Raw genomic sequence first — 15,615 nt, 5'->3', positions numbered from 1 at the left:
GTATGAAATATTTTATCTATTACTGTCATCGTGATTTTTTAAAACAGTTAAGTTAGTCACATTTAAATACCATTTTGGAGAAATGTTATCCTGCACATGCTTTGTTGTCAAGTCGTGTGTACCATTTTTTTCTCTACGATGTAAGTATACATTTTGGAGTATCTCTCACATATGGAAGCTGTAGGAGCATTTCACTTTGCTTCTGGATTGCACACAGTGCACCTGGCAATGACGGCATGATTATAACTGACAACTGCCTCTTCCCTTCAGAATCTGACAGCAATTCAGACTCTGATACTGAAGGGTCAGAAGATGACGATGACGAAGATGATAAAGACCAAGATGACTCTGATAGTGATACTGAAGGGGAGAAAATTTCAATGAAGCTGAACAAAACCACTTCTTCTCTTAAAAGCTCTTCCATCAATCTCACAGCTCACTCGACGCCACTTAATCTCCAAGTAGCAAAAACCCCAGGCTCTGCTCCAGCTGCCTTATGTCCTGAATCTCAGTCACCGGTTTTTCTTGGCACTCCTTCGTCCACACTTTCTTCAAGTCCACACTGTGGTACATAAGATTTATTTTTATCATTATGGAGTACAGTGTCTGAGATATCTGACGGAAATATTTATACAGAAGTACTGATGATAATATTCTCAGTGGAATAAAATGTTGCACCTCCATAATGGGTTTTGATTAAATAGGACAGAAATAATTTTCAAATTACTATCTGAATCATTCAGGTTCAACATTCAAGATTTGCCATAATCTCCCAACTACTATTTATGATACCATGTTTTGCCATATATTGGCAAATATTGCTCATGCAGCGTTAGTGTCCTAAAATGAGAGTGACACATTACCTCTTAGATTTGGGTTTTTTTTGTCTTTTTATGAAAAAACAAGATTTCATAGATGTCTAGAGTTGGAGCTCGAGGCCTTGAAAAAGCATCTGTCAAGCCCCCTGCCTTCAGGCAGATGAATGATCAAACCATTTGGGACAGATGGAGATCTCTCTTCCTTTCTTAAAGTTCTCCATAGCCTTCCATTGTCACACTTTTATAGTATTACCATCGTGGTAGTCTAGCCATTCTTTTTCACTTTGAAGCACAGATTCTCCTGTTTGAATTTAAGCCATGAGCTCTTGTTCAGTTCTCAGCACATCTAGACGGCATTTCCCCATACAAACCCTTCATCTACTTGAAGGCAATTCTTAGTATTTTCTTCCAGTGGTTAAACAACTCTAATACCTTTAACCTGAAAGAACCTATTTCCATTGTTTCATTAATATCTGTTGCTCTTACTGGGGTCTCTCCATTTACTGCGTCCACATTAAATTGTGCTAACCAAAACAGGACTTGGCACTCTAATAGGAACTGAGCAGGGATTTCTTCCCTGGTGCCTTATCAATGACAGTATTAAGTTACTGATGCACATTTGGCCTAAGTTGCCTGTTATTTGTTTTGGTTTTTGTCCTTAAGTGTGTCGTCTTGCCTCTGTCCTTTTGCATGTAGTTCAGTTTTTACAGGATTATTTTTTCCATTTCATCAACATTATTTTGAATTCTCTTCCTGTTCTCCCCAGAGTGTTAACAATCCTGTTCAATTATTCTCATGTACAGACTGCTAGTAGAGATTTTGAATAGAACCAATTTCAGGACCAGTTCCTATGGGCCATCAATAGGAGGGCCTCACCAAGGGGACAGCACACCACAGATGAATCCCCATTAGGAGCCTCCCTTGAACCAGCTGTCAAGCCACCTCACAATAGTGTTGTCACAACAGTAGTATGCTCACTTTGCTGGCAGTGTTGGGGTGGAAGTCAAAAGTCTTAATAAATGTCAACAAAATTTAATTTTTATGAAACTATAGTGTTGGCTTCAAAAATTCCAAGCGTTTTAAGGTCAACCAGTCAATCAGCAATATTTAATGAGTCCTTATTCTGTGCACAGCACGGTACCAAGTGCTTTAAAGAGCACAGTGGAGTTGGAGACATGTTCCCTACCCTGAAGGAACTTACAGTCTAGTGAGGGAGATGGACGCTAAAATAAATCGCAAGAAGGAGGAATTAGCGGAGTTTATAGATAGGTATTTCTGTCCGGGACAGCCAGAGAGATTAGCTCATGCAGTGGTACTACAATGGTAGCTAAGAGAAGAAGTAGGATGAGAGAAGTTGGAGAGACTAATCAGGGAAGGCCTCCTAAAGGATATTTGGTTGCAGAAGGGCTTTAATATTGGGAGAGCAGTGGTCTGCCAGTTGTGAAGGGGGTGGGAATTCCAGGCAGGAGAGAGAGTATGCGCAAGAGATTGCTGATTAGAGAAATAAGAATGAGGCACAGTGAACAGGGTAACTGGAGATGAACAAAACTTGCAAGCTGGGGTGTAGTGGGAGAGGAGCAAGGATAAGTAGAAGGGAGAGAGCTTATTGAGTGCTGTGGTTAAGAGTTTCTGGCTGATGCAACCCTTGGAGATCTATGAGGAGTGGGAAGGTGTGCGCAAAATATTTTAGAAAAATGATCCTGGCCTAGAGAGGGAAGAGATTGGAGAGTAAAGCGATCTTCAAGGAGGCTGATAGAGTTGTTGAGTTGGGATTGCATTTGATTGATCATTTATTCTTATATCTGCCCAGGTATTGTTAATAGGCTTATAATGGGTGCAGCATAGCTCCATTTCCAAGGACTTTGCCCGTCTCCCATCAGGTCCTCAAAAATAACAGCTTAGTGCCTCACTTCTCTACAGTCATTGTATTAGAACCTATTGATTTAAATATAACAATTTTTTTAAAAAAATACCTTTTAGCTGTTTCTTTCACTATTCTACTTTGGATTTCCAGTCTTCCATCCAAACTGGCACGGCCTTGTTTACTTGTTCTCTTTGAATCACTTTGAAAGCAAGCATAAATTTGCCTCTGCCTTTTCCCAATCTGACTTCTTTGGTTTGGTTCCATTGCTCACAAAATGGTTCTTTCATGTGTCATTTTGTAGGGTGCATAAAATTTTTTCATTGCTTTTTGTCTTTCAATTATATTGAACATTTTTTAAAATGTTATGCTAAATGCCCCATAATTTCAGTATGATTTTATTCACTAGCTTGTTAAAAAGTATATATTTTTACCTACACAAAGTATAGCTCATTAGCCCTGCTTGATTGGTCTAATTTTTCTCTTTCATGTACCCTAAGCAATTACAAATTTCTCAAAGCCATAATTAGGAGATATATTCCTATGGGCCTACTTGCTTGCCTATTACATTTTTAGGTGTGGGTATTAAGCTTGACCACAGAATTAGTGCCTTAGTCTTAGCTCAAATCTATATGTCCCATAAATTCAAAAGTTCTTTAATCATACTGTGTAAGATTCTTTTTTCTGTAAATTCTTGGTAGATTTGGCTCTGAAATCTATTATCAAGTGCAATCTATTGCTTGTCCACCCCCTAACCTCAGTATGAGGCTAAGGGACAAAATTTGTGTTTTTTTGATTAATTGAATTTTTAATAATTCAAGGTTTTCTCCTAATAAATGGCATATATCAAACCTTGTTGGATGGATGAATTCTGAATCTTAAGTGATGTACTTGAGAAGCAACGTGGCCTCGAGCAAAGCGCACGGGACTGGGTTCTACACCTGTCTCTGTCATTTGCCTGCTGTGAGACCTTGGGCAAGTCATTTAACTTCTCTGTGCCTCAGTTCCCTCATCTGCAAAATGAGGACTCAATACCTGTTCTCCTTCCTACTTAGACTGTGAGCCCCTTGTAAGACCTGATTATCTTATAGCTACCCCAGCACTTAGTACTATGCTTGACACATAGTATGTACTGAAGATATACCACAGTTATCCTTATTATTATGTACAGGATTTAGGTATGTACAAAATGTTCTATATTGCTAGCTGTGTAGTTCTTTCAGAAAATAGCTCTAAAAATCTTTTTTTCATTTCTATAAACTTATCTATGAACCATTTGAACTTTTTTAAAGGTACTTCAAAAAGGAGAAGGGTAACAGATGAGCGGGAGCTGCGTATTCCTCTGGAATATGGGTATGATTGAAAAATAGGTCTTCTGTTATGTTTTGCCATTCATTCATGCGTCTAAGGCACTGTTGCTTCAGACATACACCAGATTTTCCATCATCTTTTATTACAAATATATGGGAGTGTATATGAGAAAAGATCATGCATAGTTTAGAAGAGTCAGGGATCTTGGCGAGGGTCATGAGGGAGAAGGAATTGGAAACAGAGCTGGGTTGTTTGGGGAAGTTGCAGTGATGGTAAAGTCAGACAGGGAGGGAGAACTATCTGAGAAGTACACCTACAAGAAAGATGGAGTTTAAGGGGAGAACAGAAGAGCATAATGGATAAGTGGAATTGTGAGCAGGTACAGAGTGGAGTAAGAGCGGATCAAGAGTGGATTTGTGGCTGGCTTGAAAACTAGAAGAAAAGTTGTGAGCAGAGCTAGTTTGGGGAGTAGTCAAAGATCTAGGGATATGATATACCAGTTGAAAAGGTGAGCTGATGACATTTATTGTGGTATTTATTCAACACTTACTATGTGCTAAGCAGTGGGGCTAAGTGTCCTTTTTAAGACACTTTAAAAAAGTGTCCATTTTTAAACTGTGCCCTCAAAAGAATACCAATGCCCGATACGTGGACATGAGATATTTAACATTTACTGAGTGCCAAAAATTGAGGTAGGGCTTGGTGGAAATTACCAGTAATTAACCTTTGGGAAATGAATGCATAGAGATATTTGAGCCTTTTTAATTTCATTGCGTTCAAATTCAGTTAAAAAATGACCATTCCGTAATACGTATCTTTTATGTAGTTGGCAAAGAGAGACAAGAATAAGGAACTTTGGAGGACGGCTTCAAGGAGAAGTAGCATATTATGCTCCATGTGGGAAGAAACTTAGACAGTACCCTGAAGTAATAAAGGTACATCTTTTTTTTTTTAAATGATATGCAGTGAATCAAGCATGTTTACGGTACAAAACGTACTCCATATAAAGTTGCTTAATACAAAATGTCCTCTCACGAGGCTTTTGTACCTTAACGCTGTTCTATATTGATTCCCTATAAGTGTATGTCCCCTTGATAAAAAAAAAAACGCAAAGCATTTGACTCCTGAAGATAGCTAAACATCAAAGCTGGGTTGTAATTAATAAAACCTGAAGTGGAACAATATGTGATTTTTTCAGTATCTCAGCAGAAATGGAATAATGGATATCTCAAGGGACAATTTCAGCTTCAGTGCAAAAATAAGAGTGGGTGACTTCTATGAAGCCAGAGATGGACCGCAGGTATCCACTTTTTCAAAAAGTAAAATCTATGAGCCGAGGACTAGTAACATAATTTAGATGAAGTAATTTTTACTACACTCTGGAACTATGACTGTTGTTAAATTAATTCAGTTAGCTGTACATATTATTTTGTGGTGAACACTTATTAAGAACCTAATATGCAATCTTTTATAAACAAGAAGCTCTGAAATTTGATTTTTGTCAATTATTTTTTCAATGAATATTTTATTTAATCCAAAATTATTATGAAATATTTGTTACCAGTTTTAGGTATATGCTAAAGTATTTGTTTATGTGGTCAAATTTGTGGTGTGAAGAATTTTAAAATACATGAACCCTTTAGTATTCAAAGATGCCGCTCCAATAAGTTAATTTTCGTTAATCTAAACAGCAAAAGTCTCCTTTATTTTAAGAAAGACAAAGCCACAGTTATAGCTATGTAGCTATTGAAGAATGGTCTTTGTTTAAAATCTGCCATTCTCTTTTACATTAGCTAGTTTTGTAATTTTTTGCAGTTTTTCTCTTGATTTAACGAACTTACGTAGGTAAATCTAAGATCCATTTGACTTTATAATAGTATCATAAGTTATCTCAAATAGTTGTAGAAATCTCCTTAGTCTCTTTCCTTTTGCATCACTCGGGGCGGTTTCAGAATTCAGTTTTTGAAGTGCTTGGCCACCTCATGGTCTTTGCCATCCTTTTAACTTAATGTTTTTCCCAGTGTCCCTGATTTTGTCCCCATTTCTCTTTTTTTGTCATTAGTCTTTTTACCTTGTCTATATTTCCCTGTTTCACTTTAATTTTCTCCTCTGACTTTGTTGCATTTACTCTTCTCAGGATCCCTTATATAATGTCTCCCCATTTCTTCTGACTTGTCTTTCATCCAGCATCTCATGATTTAAGAGTGGAAAGGGAAACTATCATTAGCACATGAATTTTCCATTGTGATCAGTCAGCTTGCTAGCCATCCCGTGCTTTATAAAGTAGCCTCCCACTGCTTCTGATTTCCATTCCATTGTTCTACATGACTTGGGCAAAGTGCTGAAACAGAAAGCTGAGCAGTTCAAGGGATGGATTATATTGTAGATCTGCTTGTGTGGTCTTCCAGAAGCGCTTCCAAACTGCCAGTCTTTATTTTTCCCAAATCTGCTTCTTCATCAGGCCTAGGAAATACTTTCCTCGTTCTTTCACTGAGAATGATCCAACTTAATTTGAGGTCCTTTAGTATATAATACTACTGACACTGAGCCAGCTCTTAACATTGCATGATGGCTCTACCTCACACCATCCTCACAGGAGGTGTTTAACCTTTATTTCAAAAGGCTTTTGGAGGGGGGTAAAGGTTGATGTGATTTATTGCTACAGAGCTAGAACAATTTGGCAATGTAATCATCTAAAAACGTCATTGGATCCATTTTTAGGATCTGTATTTGCTGTGGTTACACCAAGGCCTCTTTCTCAGAAAGAAATTCAACAGAGTCCTTGTGTTGGAAAGTAAACTAAGGGCTGTGTAAAAGATGTTCTGGTTCTATCTCTTCATTGTTCCTTTTCCGTAGCTTTTCATTAGATATTGGGGTCTAAGATTTTCTGACACATGTAACTTATTTTCTTTTTCTGAAGAGTATTTATTTAGGAGACTGAATTCTTCTGAGATCAAGTTAGGGAGGGAGGAGAGGCTTAAGTGTTTATAAATATTTCACTAGGACCATGTAGTCTCAGTCATGTTTAAATACACCATGTGCTGACTCTGGACCACGTTCTATGGTTAAAGTAGTTACCTGCAGGGATTTCCACGGCTCAGTTTGTTCACATGACAGCATCAACATCATATTCTAATACGGGAATAGCTACAGATTTAACAGTACTTTGTTGTCTGGAACGGCAGCAGGATTTGTTCAACTGTGTTCTTGAAGATATGGGCAGCTTTGTGGCATTCAGTACTATCTTTTGGCCTTAAACTCAAAAAAAGCTCAATAACAACATTGTATCTACTTATTTTAATGAAAGCCATGAACAAATTCCGTAAACTTTAGTCCTGACACTCAGTTCTCCTGAATGTGGAGGTTGCATTCTTGCAAAAACCCCTCATTAAGGAAACGCTCAATCAGGACCATCTCTGTTGGTCCACACAGATGAACCAACTCCTCCTGACAAGTGAAGCAATGTAGCTAATAGGATTGTGTTAACTGATGAGCATTCCCTAATCCACTAATAGCATACTACCCCCAAACAGAGTGAGAATGTGCATTCAGTATGTCAGAATGGAGTGGATTTGCTATTGCCGCCCAATTTCAATCACTATTCACTGATTTTACTAGAAATTTGGAAATGTTTTTCCTGTCATAGCTTACTGTTAGACTGTTTCCTTAATGCCAATATTATTTCCAGTTAATTTGCTGAGCAATAACAAAAATATTCTAAATCTTAGGAATTGAACCATAAATGAGACTTTAAGCTTATAGAGGAGCAGGTGTGTGTGTGTCCATGCGTGCATGCACGCATGTCTATATGCACACATATATTCATTCATTCAATTGTCTTATTCATGGTGTATACACACACACACACACATACACACACACACACTATGTGTGTGTATAATAATTATAATAATAGTTAGGGTATTTGTTAAGTGCTTACTTAGAACTATGCCAGGCACTGTACTAAGTTCTGGAGTGGATACAAGCTAATCAGGTTGGACACAGTCCCTATCTCACCCAGGACTCAAAGTCTTCATCCCCATTTTATAGATGAGGTAACTGAGGCATAGAGAAGTGAAGTGGCTTGCCCAAGACCACATAGCAGACAAGTGGAGAGCCGGGATTAGAACCCCTGACCCCAGGCCTGGGCTCTGTTCACTCTGCCCTGCTTCTCTTCTGTGTATGTACATATGTACAAAAACACACACACACACACACACACATCCACACGCTTTTATGTTTGCTTGGCAATATGATTAGATATATAGTCTATAAATTAATGCACAAACCAGATTTTGTAGATTCAGTGTCGAGTAATATATTCCATAATCATTACTGAAATTAAATTTCAGGCAGAAAGTAAAGGCCAGGGTTGATAGATTTTATGTAAACGAAAAATGGGTTACCGAGGTTTGAAAATATCATTTATCTGGGTTAATCTTTGCCTACGCAGTGAACATTAATGTTACTTCCAGGCGATCTGCAAAGTTTTTTAAAGCATAATTATTTTTGTTAACCAAAACTCAATTTAAATATTAAAAATGAATTTGAAGAGAAGTGTGGTCTAGAGTGGTCTAGAAGTGTGGAAAGAGTGTGGGCCTAGGAATCAGATGACAAGTTTTCTAATCCTGTCCTTGCCATTGGCCCGTTGTGTGAACTTGGGTACTTCACATAACTTCTGTGCCTCAGTTTCTTCATCTGTAACATAGGGATTAGATACCCTTTCAGCTGCCTCCTTAGACTGTGAGCCCCATGTAGGAGTGGGACTGTGTCCAACCTGATTACCCCAGTATTTAGTGCAGTGCTTGGCACTTAGAAAGTGCTTTAAAATAGTTATTCATCATCATCATTATCATCATCACTATTATTAAGTAAATGCTGAATCTTATCTGAAAGATACATCATTTTGATTAATTTTAGAAAGCAGAAAATTCCCAAATAAGTCTTTTGCATTACAGCACACATAGGACTTCTCTGATATAATAATAATAATAATGTTGGTATTTGTTAAGCGCTTACTATGTGCAAAGCACTGATCTAAGTGCTGGGGTAGATACAAGTTGATCAGGTTGTCCCACGTGAGGCTCACAGTCTTAATCCCCGTTTTACAGATGGGATAATTGAGGCACAGAGAAGTTAAGTGACTTGCCCAAAGTCACACAGCTGACAATTGATATCAGCCCGTAGCCATTGTGTTAGATATGCTAAATTTTGGCAGTAAAAATAAACTCAGGAAGAATTGTTATTATGTTAATCTAAAGATTCCTACAACCTTATATGAACACTAGAAAAGAACACTTTGAAAGAACACTAGAAAACAAATATAAAAATCATTGACCACACTGAATAATATCTGGATACAGATTTAATAACAGTAAACACACAAGTAAAAGATGTATTAGGACTATATCGAACAGCAGGATAAGCCATAAGGTACATTTTCTGGGAAGTTGGTTATAGAAAAGAATTAACCAGTTTTAATGTCAACCACCATTGTAAATGTAGCACATTGTTCTAGGGTGGATCAGGGTCGGGATAACTTTTGATTTCAAGCGTGAGAGTGATCTTGGGTGTCTGGGAGTGAAGCCTTAAAGGGACAGTAGATTTGGGGCATAACTTTGAAGGGTGGAGAAGGAAAAGTGAAAGGGGAAATACAGGAGGTGAAGAAGGAGTTAAAAAGGGAGTAAAGAGAGCTAAAGAAAAGGGGAAGGGAAGAGTAGGAGGAAGAAGAAAGGGAAAGAGGAGGAAAGTGAGAGGAGAATCTAGAAACTGTTGCCAGCAGAGTCTTTTCCTTCTGTTCACACAAGCAGCTATTCTTCAGCACTGCAGTCTTTGAAGTGACATTCTGACACCTGGCAAACCCAAGGACCCAGGAGGATTAGAAAAGTAGTTCCTCCCTCCTTCTCTTCCTTCTGCCTGGAGAAGGGCAAGAGGCAGAGCCAGACTCATCCAGCCCCGAGGGTTTGGGGTAAGGTTACACGAAGGTTCGTCTTCAGAGAGGTCTACCTAAACGGAATTTGTGAATTTTGGCCATTTTCTGAGCAATTGGCAGTCACACACTCTTGACGGAGCCCATCAACCTAGCAGGGACAGCTTCTTCAACTCTAGGCATGCCTAGATGGCATCAAGGTGAAGCAGACGGTGGAGAAAATACGGAGAATGCTCTCCAGGAGGTGAAGACTTCCTGAGAAAAGAATTTGGGTTTTCTGGAAAAATGAGATTTGATGAAGTCAAAGGGGAGAAGAGGCATTGAGTTCAATGTTCTGTTACGTAGAGTGGAAAGCAAAACTGGAGGATCACCGCAGGCAGGCCGTCTTCATTGGCTTCGCAAGTGGTGTTGGTGCATTGTAGCATTTCTGAGCAGCTGTAAATTCAGCTCTACAGTGCTTGTTCCTAGCGATTCTGCTGAGAGCTTAGGCGTCTCCACCGATCTCCCTTTACTCAGACTGGTATCCACATTGTGGAGTGGGGGGCCTAGGAATCGATTGCTCACTAAAGCAGGAAAGGTGCAAATTCAGCTCTACAGTGCATGTTCCTAGCGATTCTGCTGGGAGCTCAGGCATCTCCACCCATCTCCCTTTACTCAGACTGGTATCCACATTGTGGAGTGGGGGGCCTAGGAATCGCTTGCTCACTGAAGCAGGAGTGGTATGGGAGGGAATGAAGAGAGTCTGTTTTATTCTATGCACTTTCAGCGTGTCTTTGCTTCCAAGAACTACCAAGGGGCTGTTAAGCCTGAGCTGAAAGAGCAGGAGGTCTTAAATAATACACTCTCTTTAATAATCTCTATTGACCTCTCTTGTTTCTGAAGGTTTTTCAGACTGTTTACAAATTGACTTCATGAAATGCTCTGAAAGGTTTCCTGTAGTTTTATTTTGCCTTAAAATTCAAATGTAACACAGCCAATCTTCCCAGAATCTTCTTTCCTCAATGTTTCAACCTTGTTTTGGCAAGAATATCTTTTCCAGCCTTTTAGTGCAATTATGCCCCTTTTCTCCTCTACCCTCACTTCTCATTTATCTTTTCTCCTTTGTCCCCTACAAGGTAATGAGTAGGTTACAGATTGAAATGGCCAAATAAATAATACTGAATGCTGAAATTCTGTTTTCGGAGAGATCTCTGTTTGTCTTCGCTTATACCTGATCTTCATTTCTTTGGGCCCAATTTCTAGATTTTTCCTTTCATATTTTTCTAGTCCATACTTAGGTTGCTGAAGAGTGCATCCTGATCATAAAATGTAAATGTCATTAAATGAAAATTATGGTTAAGAAAATTATTTCATTTTTGCTCATACTCATGGAAGAAAGCATTAATCTCTTTTTGTATGATCTAAATGATGTGGTGGGGGTTTTTTGGGTATATTTTTTTGGCTGTTTCTCTTTCACATTTAAACAACTGCTCCCGGAAAACTGGACCAATTCATTTTACATAGGGCTTCTAACAGCCATTAATTTTGGGTCACTGTGTCAAATTTGTATGTGTGACCTAGAGTTAAAAGACTTCAATCCCCATGACTAATTCTATGTACCATCTGGTTCTCATTTCTCCCTTTCCACTTCTCTGTTAATCCCCCTTTTCTCCCATTAAATTTAATGCTGGATTTCTAATCAAAACAAAATAGAAAACTAATACTACATCCGTTACTTAATTGTGAAATACTTTGGGCCACGTTTTAATATGTGTTTGTATGTGTGCACAATTCTGCCAATGAGTTGTTCCTACCTAGCTTTTGCATTTGGCTTTGACATCTCTGGGTGTATGTTCCTTTCAGCAATTTGTTATGTATTCATTGTAAACATAACTATTTTTCCATTTGTCTCTGCCAAAAAAAAAAGAATGCCTTGATAGAACCCTTTTAAAACTTGGCCCAAAATTGATTTTATTATTAGTGAAGTATATTTAGATGCAGATTGGTTTACAGTCTCTTTTATTGGACTCTTTCTTCTACTCCAGGTTGTCACAGATGTCACTTTTATATTTTTCAATTTATGTAATGCACACTGCCTTGGTACCTAAGTGCACAATACAAGGTTGAAAACCTAAACTAATCAAAGCTCACTGTACTGGGGAGCATAAAACCTGGGATAGCTTCACCTCTTCATAGTTTATGCCCTGAAAATACCATCAATATAACTGCTGTTTATGGTGGTTTCATTTTCTGTTGCAACAAAGGACCTCTCACATTATTCAAGATTGACATCGTATCAATTATTTTTGAAATCTATGAAAAATGACTTTGTGTTTGAAAAGGATTGTAGGTATTGTTTTACAACACAATTATGTGATTGAATTCACTGGAATTCTGCCTGGCACAATCTTCTGCTTGACAGGGTCTCTGGGCTTTCATGGGTAAATAATAGTATATTCTGGAAATAACCCTAGCTGTCCTTTATAAGCTGTAATCCCAAATAGATCAAGCAACTCCCTATGTTTTGATTAATGAGGAGAGATTCAATATGAGATTCCTCCTGTGTCAGCTGAATAAAAGACACCCCGTATTTGAAATATAGGGCAGTAAGAGGAATCAAGGATGAAGGTGGAGAGATGCCATAAAGAGAAATCCAAAGGGCTTGATCTTTGCAGCAGGAGTGAAGAACTGCTGCTTTTCTCTTTTCAGAAAGAATGTATAGTTTCCAGAGTCTTAATTGGAGGGCAAGGAACTAATTCAAACATAATTCGAGAATTTGGATTGTATGTTAATTCTGGATGGCTGCAATTATTAATATTCCCAATAAGAATAGCTAAATTGCCTTGAAGAAAACTTCAAAAAAAGTGGGCCTGAGGTTATGTATTATCAAATATTCAATCCTAATAAAATAAGTAAAGTCATAGAGCGAATGAAGCTATCCCGTATTGAAAATGTCTGTCAGCAATTTATTCTTGAAACTTTGGCTGCCCCATGAAATTGGGAAAACAGATAACATTTTCTCATCGAATTGACATATTAATCAGCTATAGATGTGTTATTTCCACTGAAATTTACAGAGTAACAGAATAACAGTTCTTTTGTACAAATTAATTTGAGGCCAGGGCAAGTAAAGCAAGAATACTAGAAGCAGTAAAAAGTAAATAATCTGGATATTAAATTTTGCTCATTTAAGATCTGAAATGAGTAGCAATTCTGAAACTTTTGAAAATACCTGTAATTCCAGTTTGCTTTATGACAAATAATAATGTTAGTTTTATTGTATAATGTTAATTATATACTGTTAATTAAAAGGGTATGCAGTGGTGTCTTCTGAAAGAAGAAGAAGTCATTCCTCGTATCAGGGCAATGGAAGGTCGTAGAGGACGACCACCAAATCCAGATAGACAGCATGCTAGAGAAGAGTCCAGAATGAGACGGCGTAAAGGTCGACCCCCAAATGTTGGCAGCACTGAATTTTTAGACAATACGGATGCCAAACTGCTTAGGAAATTGCAAGCTCAAGGTAAGAAGTACATTGGGACTGAAGCCATAACCTTAGCGTGAGTGGAAAGTTATGCCCAGTATTTTGAAAAGGCAAGTATTTTTCCATTCTGTATTATGTAGTATGTTGCATATGCTTAAGAGCCACAGTTGAGACTATAAATAAGCTCCACAAATCCCTCTCTGTGGGTTATTGCTTTCCAGTTTTCCAAAGAGTGACAATCTGTGGACAAGATCTAAAGAAGTACCTACTAGTAACTGGAGTTCTTTGATTGGGTAATTTTCTCTAAAAAGCCACATTTCAGAAACCCAACCTGCCTTCTGTGATCCAACTATGTGTGTTAGCCTTGTTAGATCAACCTTGAAGAGGTGGAGACTCTTGAGGACGATCCAGGGAGGGAATTGACCAGCACTTGGCACATGCCTCAAGGCACGTGCCAACTTCCTGGAAATTCTCGTTTTAACAGCTCCCGATTCCTAGAGGTGGCACATGTGAATAACTCCAAAGAGTATGGATTTGTGGAGTAAATTTTCAGTCAAAGAACTCCCATTACTGGTAAGTAACCCAATCTTTTGGATTGGATTCTTCCATAGTCCTCTAAATTTATCTTTTTGAGCTTCATGGATAGTTGAGGCTGCAGTGGCTCCAATTATACGTCTGTATGTATGCGTATACACGTCCATGTGCCACATATGTATACATAGCTATATAAATAAAATATATTCAAATATATGCAATAGCTATAAGTGTATACAAATATATACAAATCATGTATACACACACATATTCACATATACTCACATATATTCAAAATTTTCAGTGAAGCCATTTTTAAATCCAGAAGTATTGTTAAGGTACCGGAAAGCTATTTGCCTGGCTAGTGCCATTTATCAAGCTGAACTGGAGTGGAGATAATAGGCTCAGGTGTATTTATGATAAAACATGATACTCAGGCCGTCAAGAAAAAAGAAAAGATTCCGTTTCATTGCTGAAACAGATAACTAACTGAAAATTAGTGTGCTTTTTATTCCTCACATGTAGTGGTTTAATGACAAGTAACTACAAAGCCTCGAGCTCTTTTAAACATCTTTATACTAAAAAGTGTAAAATACATTTATATAAATAGTATATATATGTATTTACACTCAATTCTCCCATAATATGTGTAGAACTCGTTCAGGGAAAGTGTTCTTCTCACAGCATGATACTCTAGTTAATCCAATCAATCAGTGGTATATATTGAGTGCTTATTATGTGCTGAGCACTCTACTGAATGCTGAGATAGAACGCAACGTCAGAGGAGAGGTATACTGGAAAATGAATTTTGGTGAACGCAGGATTAGTCAAGAGCATAACCTCTGTCATTGGAAAAGTGGGTGAATATATAGAAGAAATATATGTGAATAAAAGTTTTGTTTATAAAAACAGTTCAAAGAACTCATTTAATTTTCTTTTAAGAATTGTTAATATCTGTGTCAATGGATTCCCTCTATGAGTGCATAGGTAAAATATTTCTCTTACTAGTGTCTCCCCCCAAACCCTAAAATCTTATACAAGGATCACTTCAAAGGATATTCTGTATTTATATAAATGCCTGTACAAGACTTTTTCAGTTCCTCATTAGGCATTAGTCCACTTGTTTCATGATCCTTCTTTTAGCATTCCAGTTATATCACTTCAAGAACGATTGTCTCCCCAAGTAAGAGCTACATAACAGGCATATAACTTCAGTTCATCACAAATATTATTATGAAATATTGGCATCTAGAATGTCACCTCTGTCTCACAGAAAACATGCAAGTGTTTGGAATGCATGCATTGATCTGTTGAATAAATTGTAGGAAAATTTGTGACAAGTTTTAAGAAGCATGAGTTGTTTGGTTAGTGCTATGTACGTAATTGTGAACTTGCAGCTATTTAGTTTTAGGAGTCATTTTTCTGTCTTCAGAGTTTCTAGGGATCATTTTTAATATTAAATCTTTACAATCAAAAATAGAAGCACCATCACCTAGTAAATATAGCTGGATAGCTGGCTATTCTTGTAATAAAGTTTCTTGATATGAAAGACATCTACAGATGATCTGGGCTTTTTGGTGGTAAAGGCACCATCCACAATTACTAGTCATACTAAATAAGAAAGGGGAAGAGGTAACTGAATATGGTATTTGTATAAACTTAACAGTTTTACATTTGGAGGCATTGCTATCTCAGTGAT

The 15,615-nt window shown here is 37.7% G+C and overlaps 1 protein-coding gene across 3 annotated transcripts in view; it reads left to right on the top strand.

The window, feature by feature from the left end:
* BAZ2B (bromodomain adjacent to zinc finger domain 2B) overlaps nucleotides 1-15,615 on the top strand; it is a 232,511-nt gene that overhangs the window by 153,138 nt on the left and 63,758 nt on the right. For all 3 annotated transcript variants that reach the window (XM_038751844.1, XM_038751842.1, XM_038751843.1), the window contains 5 exons: nucleotides 271-567; nucleotides 3,972-4,032; nucleotides 4,817-4,925; nucleotides 5,189-5,290; nucleotides 13,211-13,421. In XM_038751844.1, coding sequence (XP_038607772.1) covers nucleotides 271-567; nucleotides 3,972-4,032; nucleotides 4,817-4,925; nucleotides 5,189-5,290; nucleotides 13,211-13,421 — 780 coding nt within the window. The remainder of the gene's footprint in view (nucleotides 1-270; nucleotides 568-3,971; nucleotides 4,033-4,816; nucleotides 4,926-5,188; nucleotides 5,291-13,210; nucleotides 13,422-15,615) is intronic.

Source organism: Tachyglossus aculeatus, chromosome 9 (genome assembly GCF_015852505.1).
Source record: "Tachyglossus aculeatus isolate mTacAcu1 chromosome 9, mTacAcu1.pri, whole genome shotgun sequence".
NCBI classification, from domain to species: Eukaryota; Metazoa; Chordata; class Mammalia; order Monotremata; family Tachyglossidae; genus Tachyglossus; species Tachyglossus aculeatus.
Note: the sequence above shows the minus strand (reverse complement) of the source record. Positions and strands in the feature narration are given on the sequence as shown.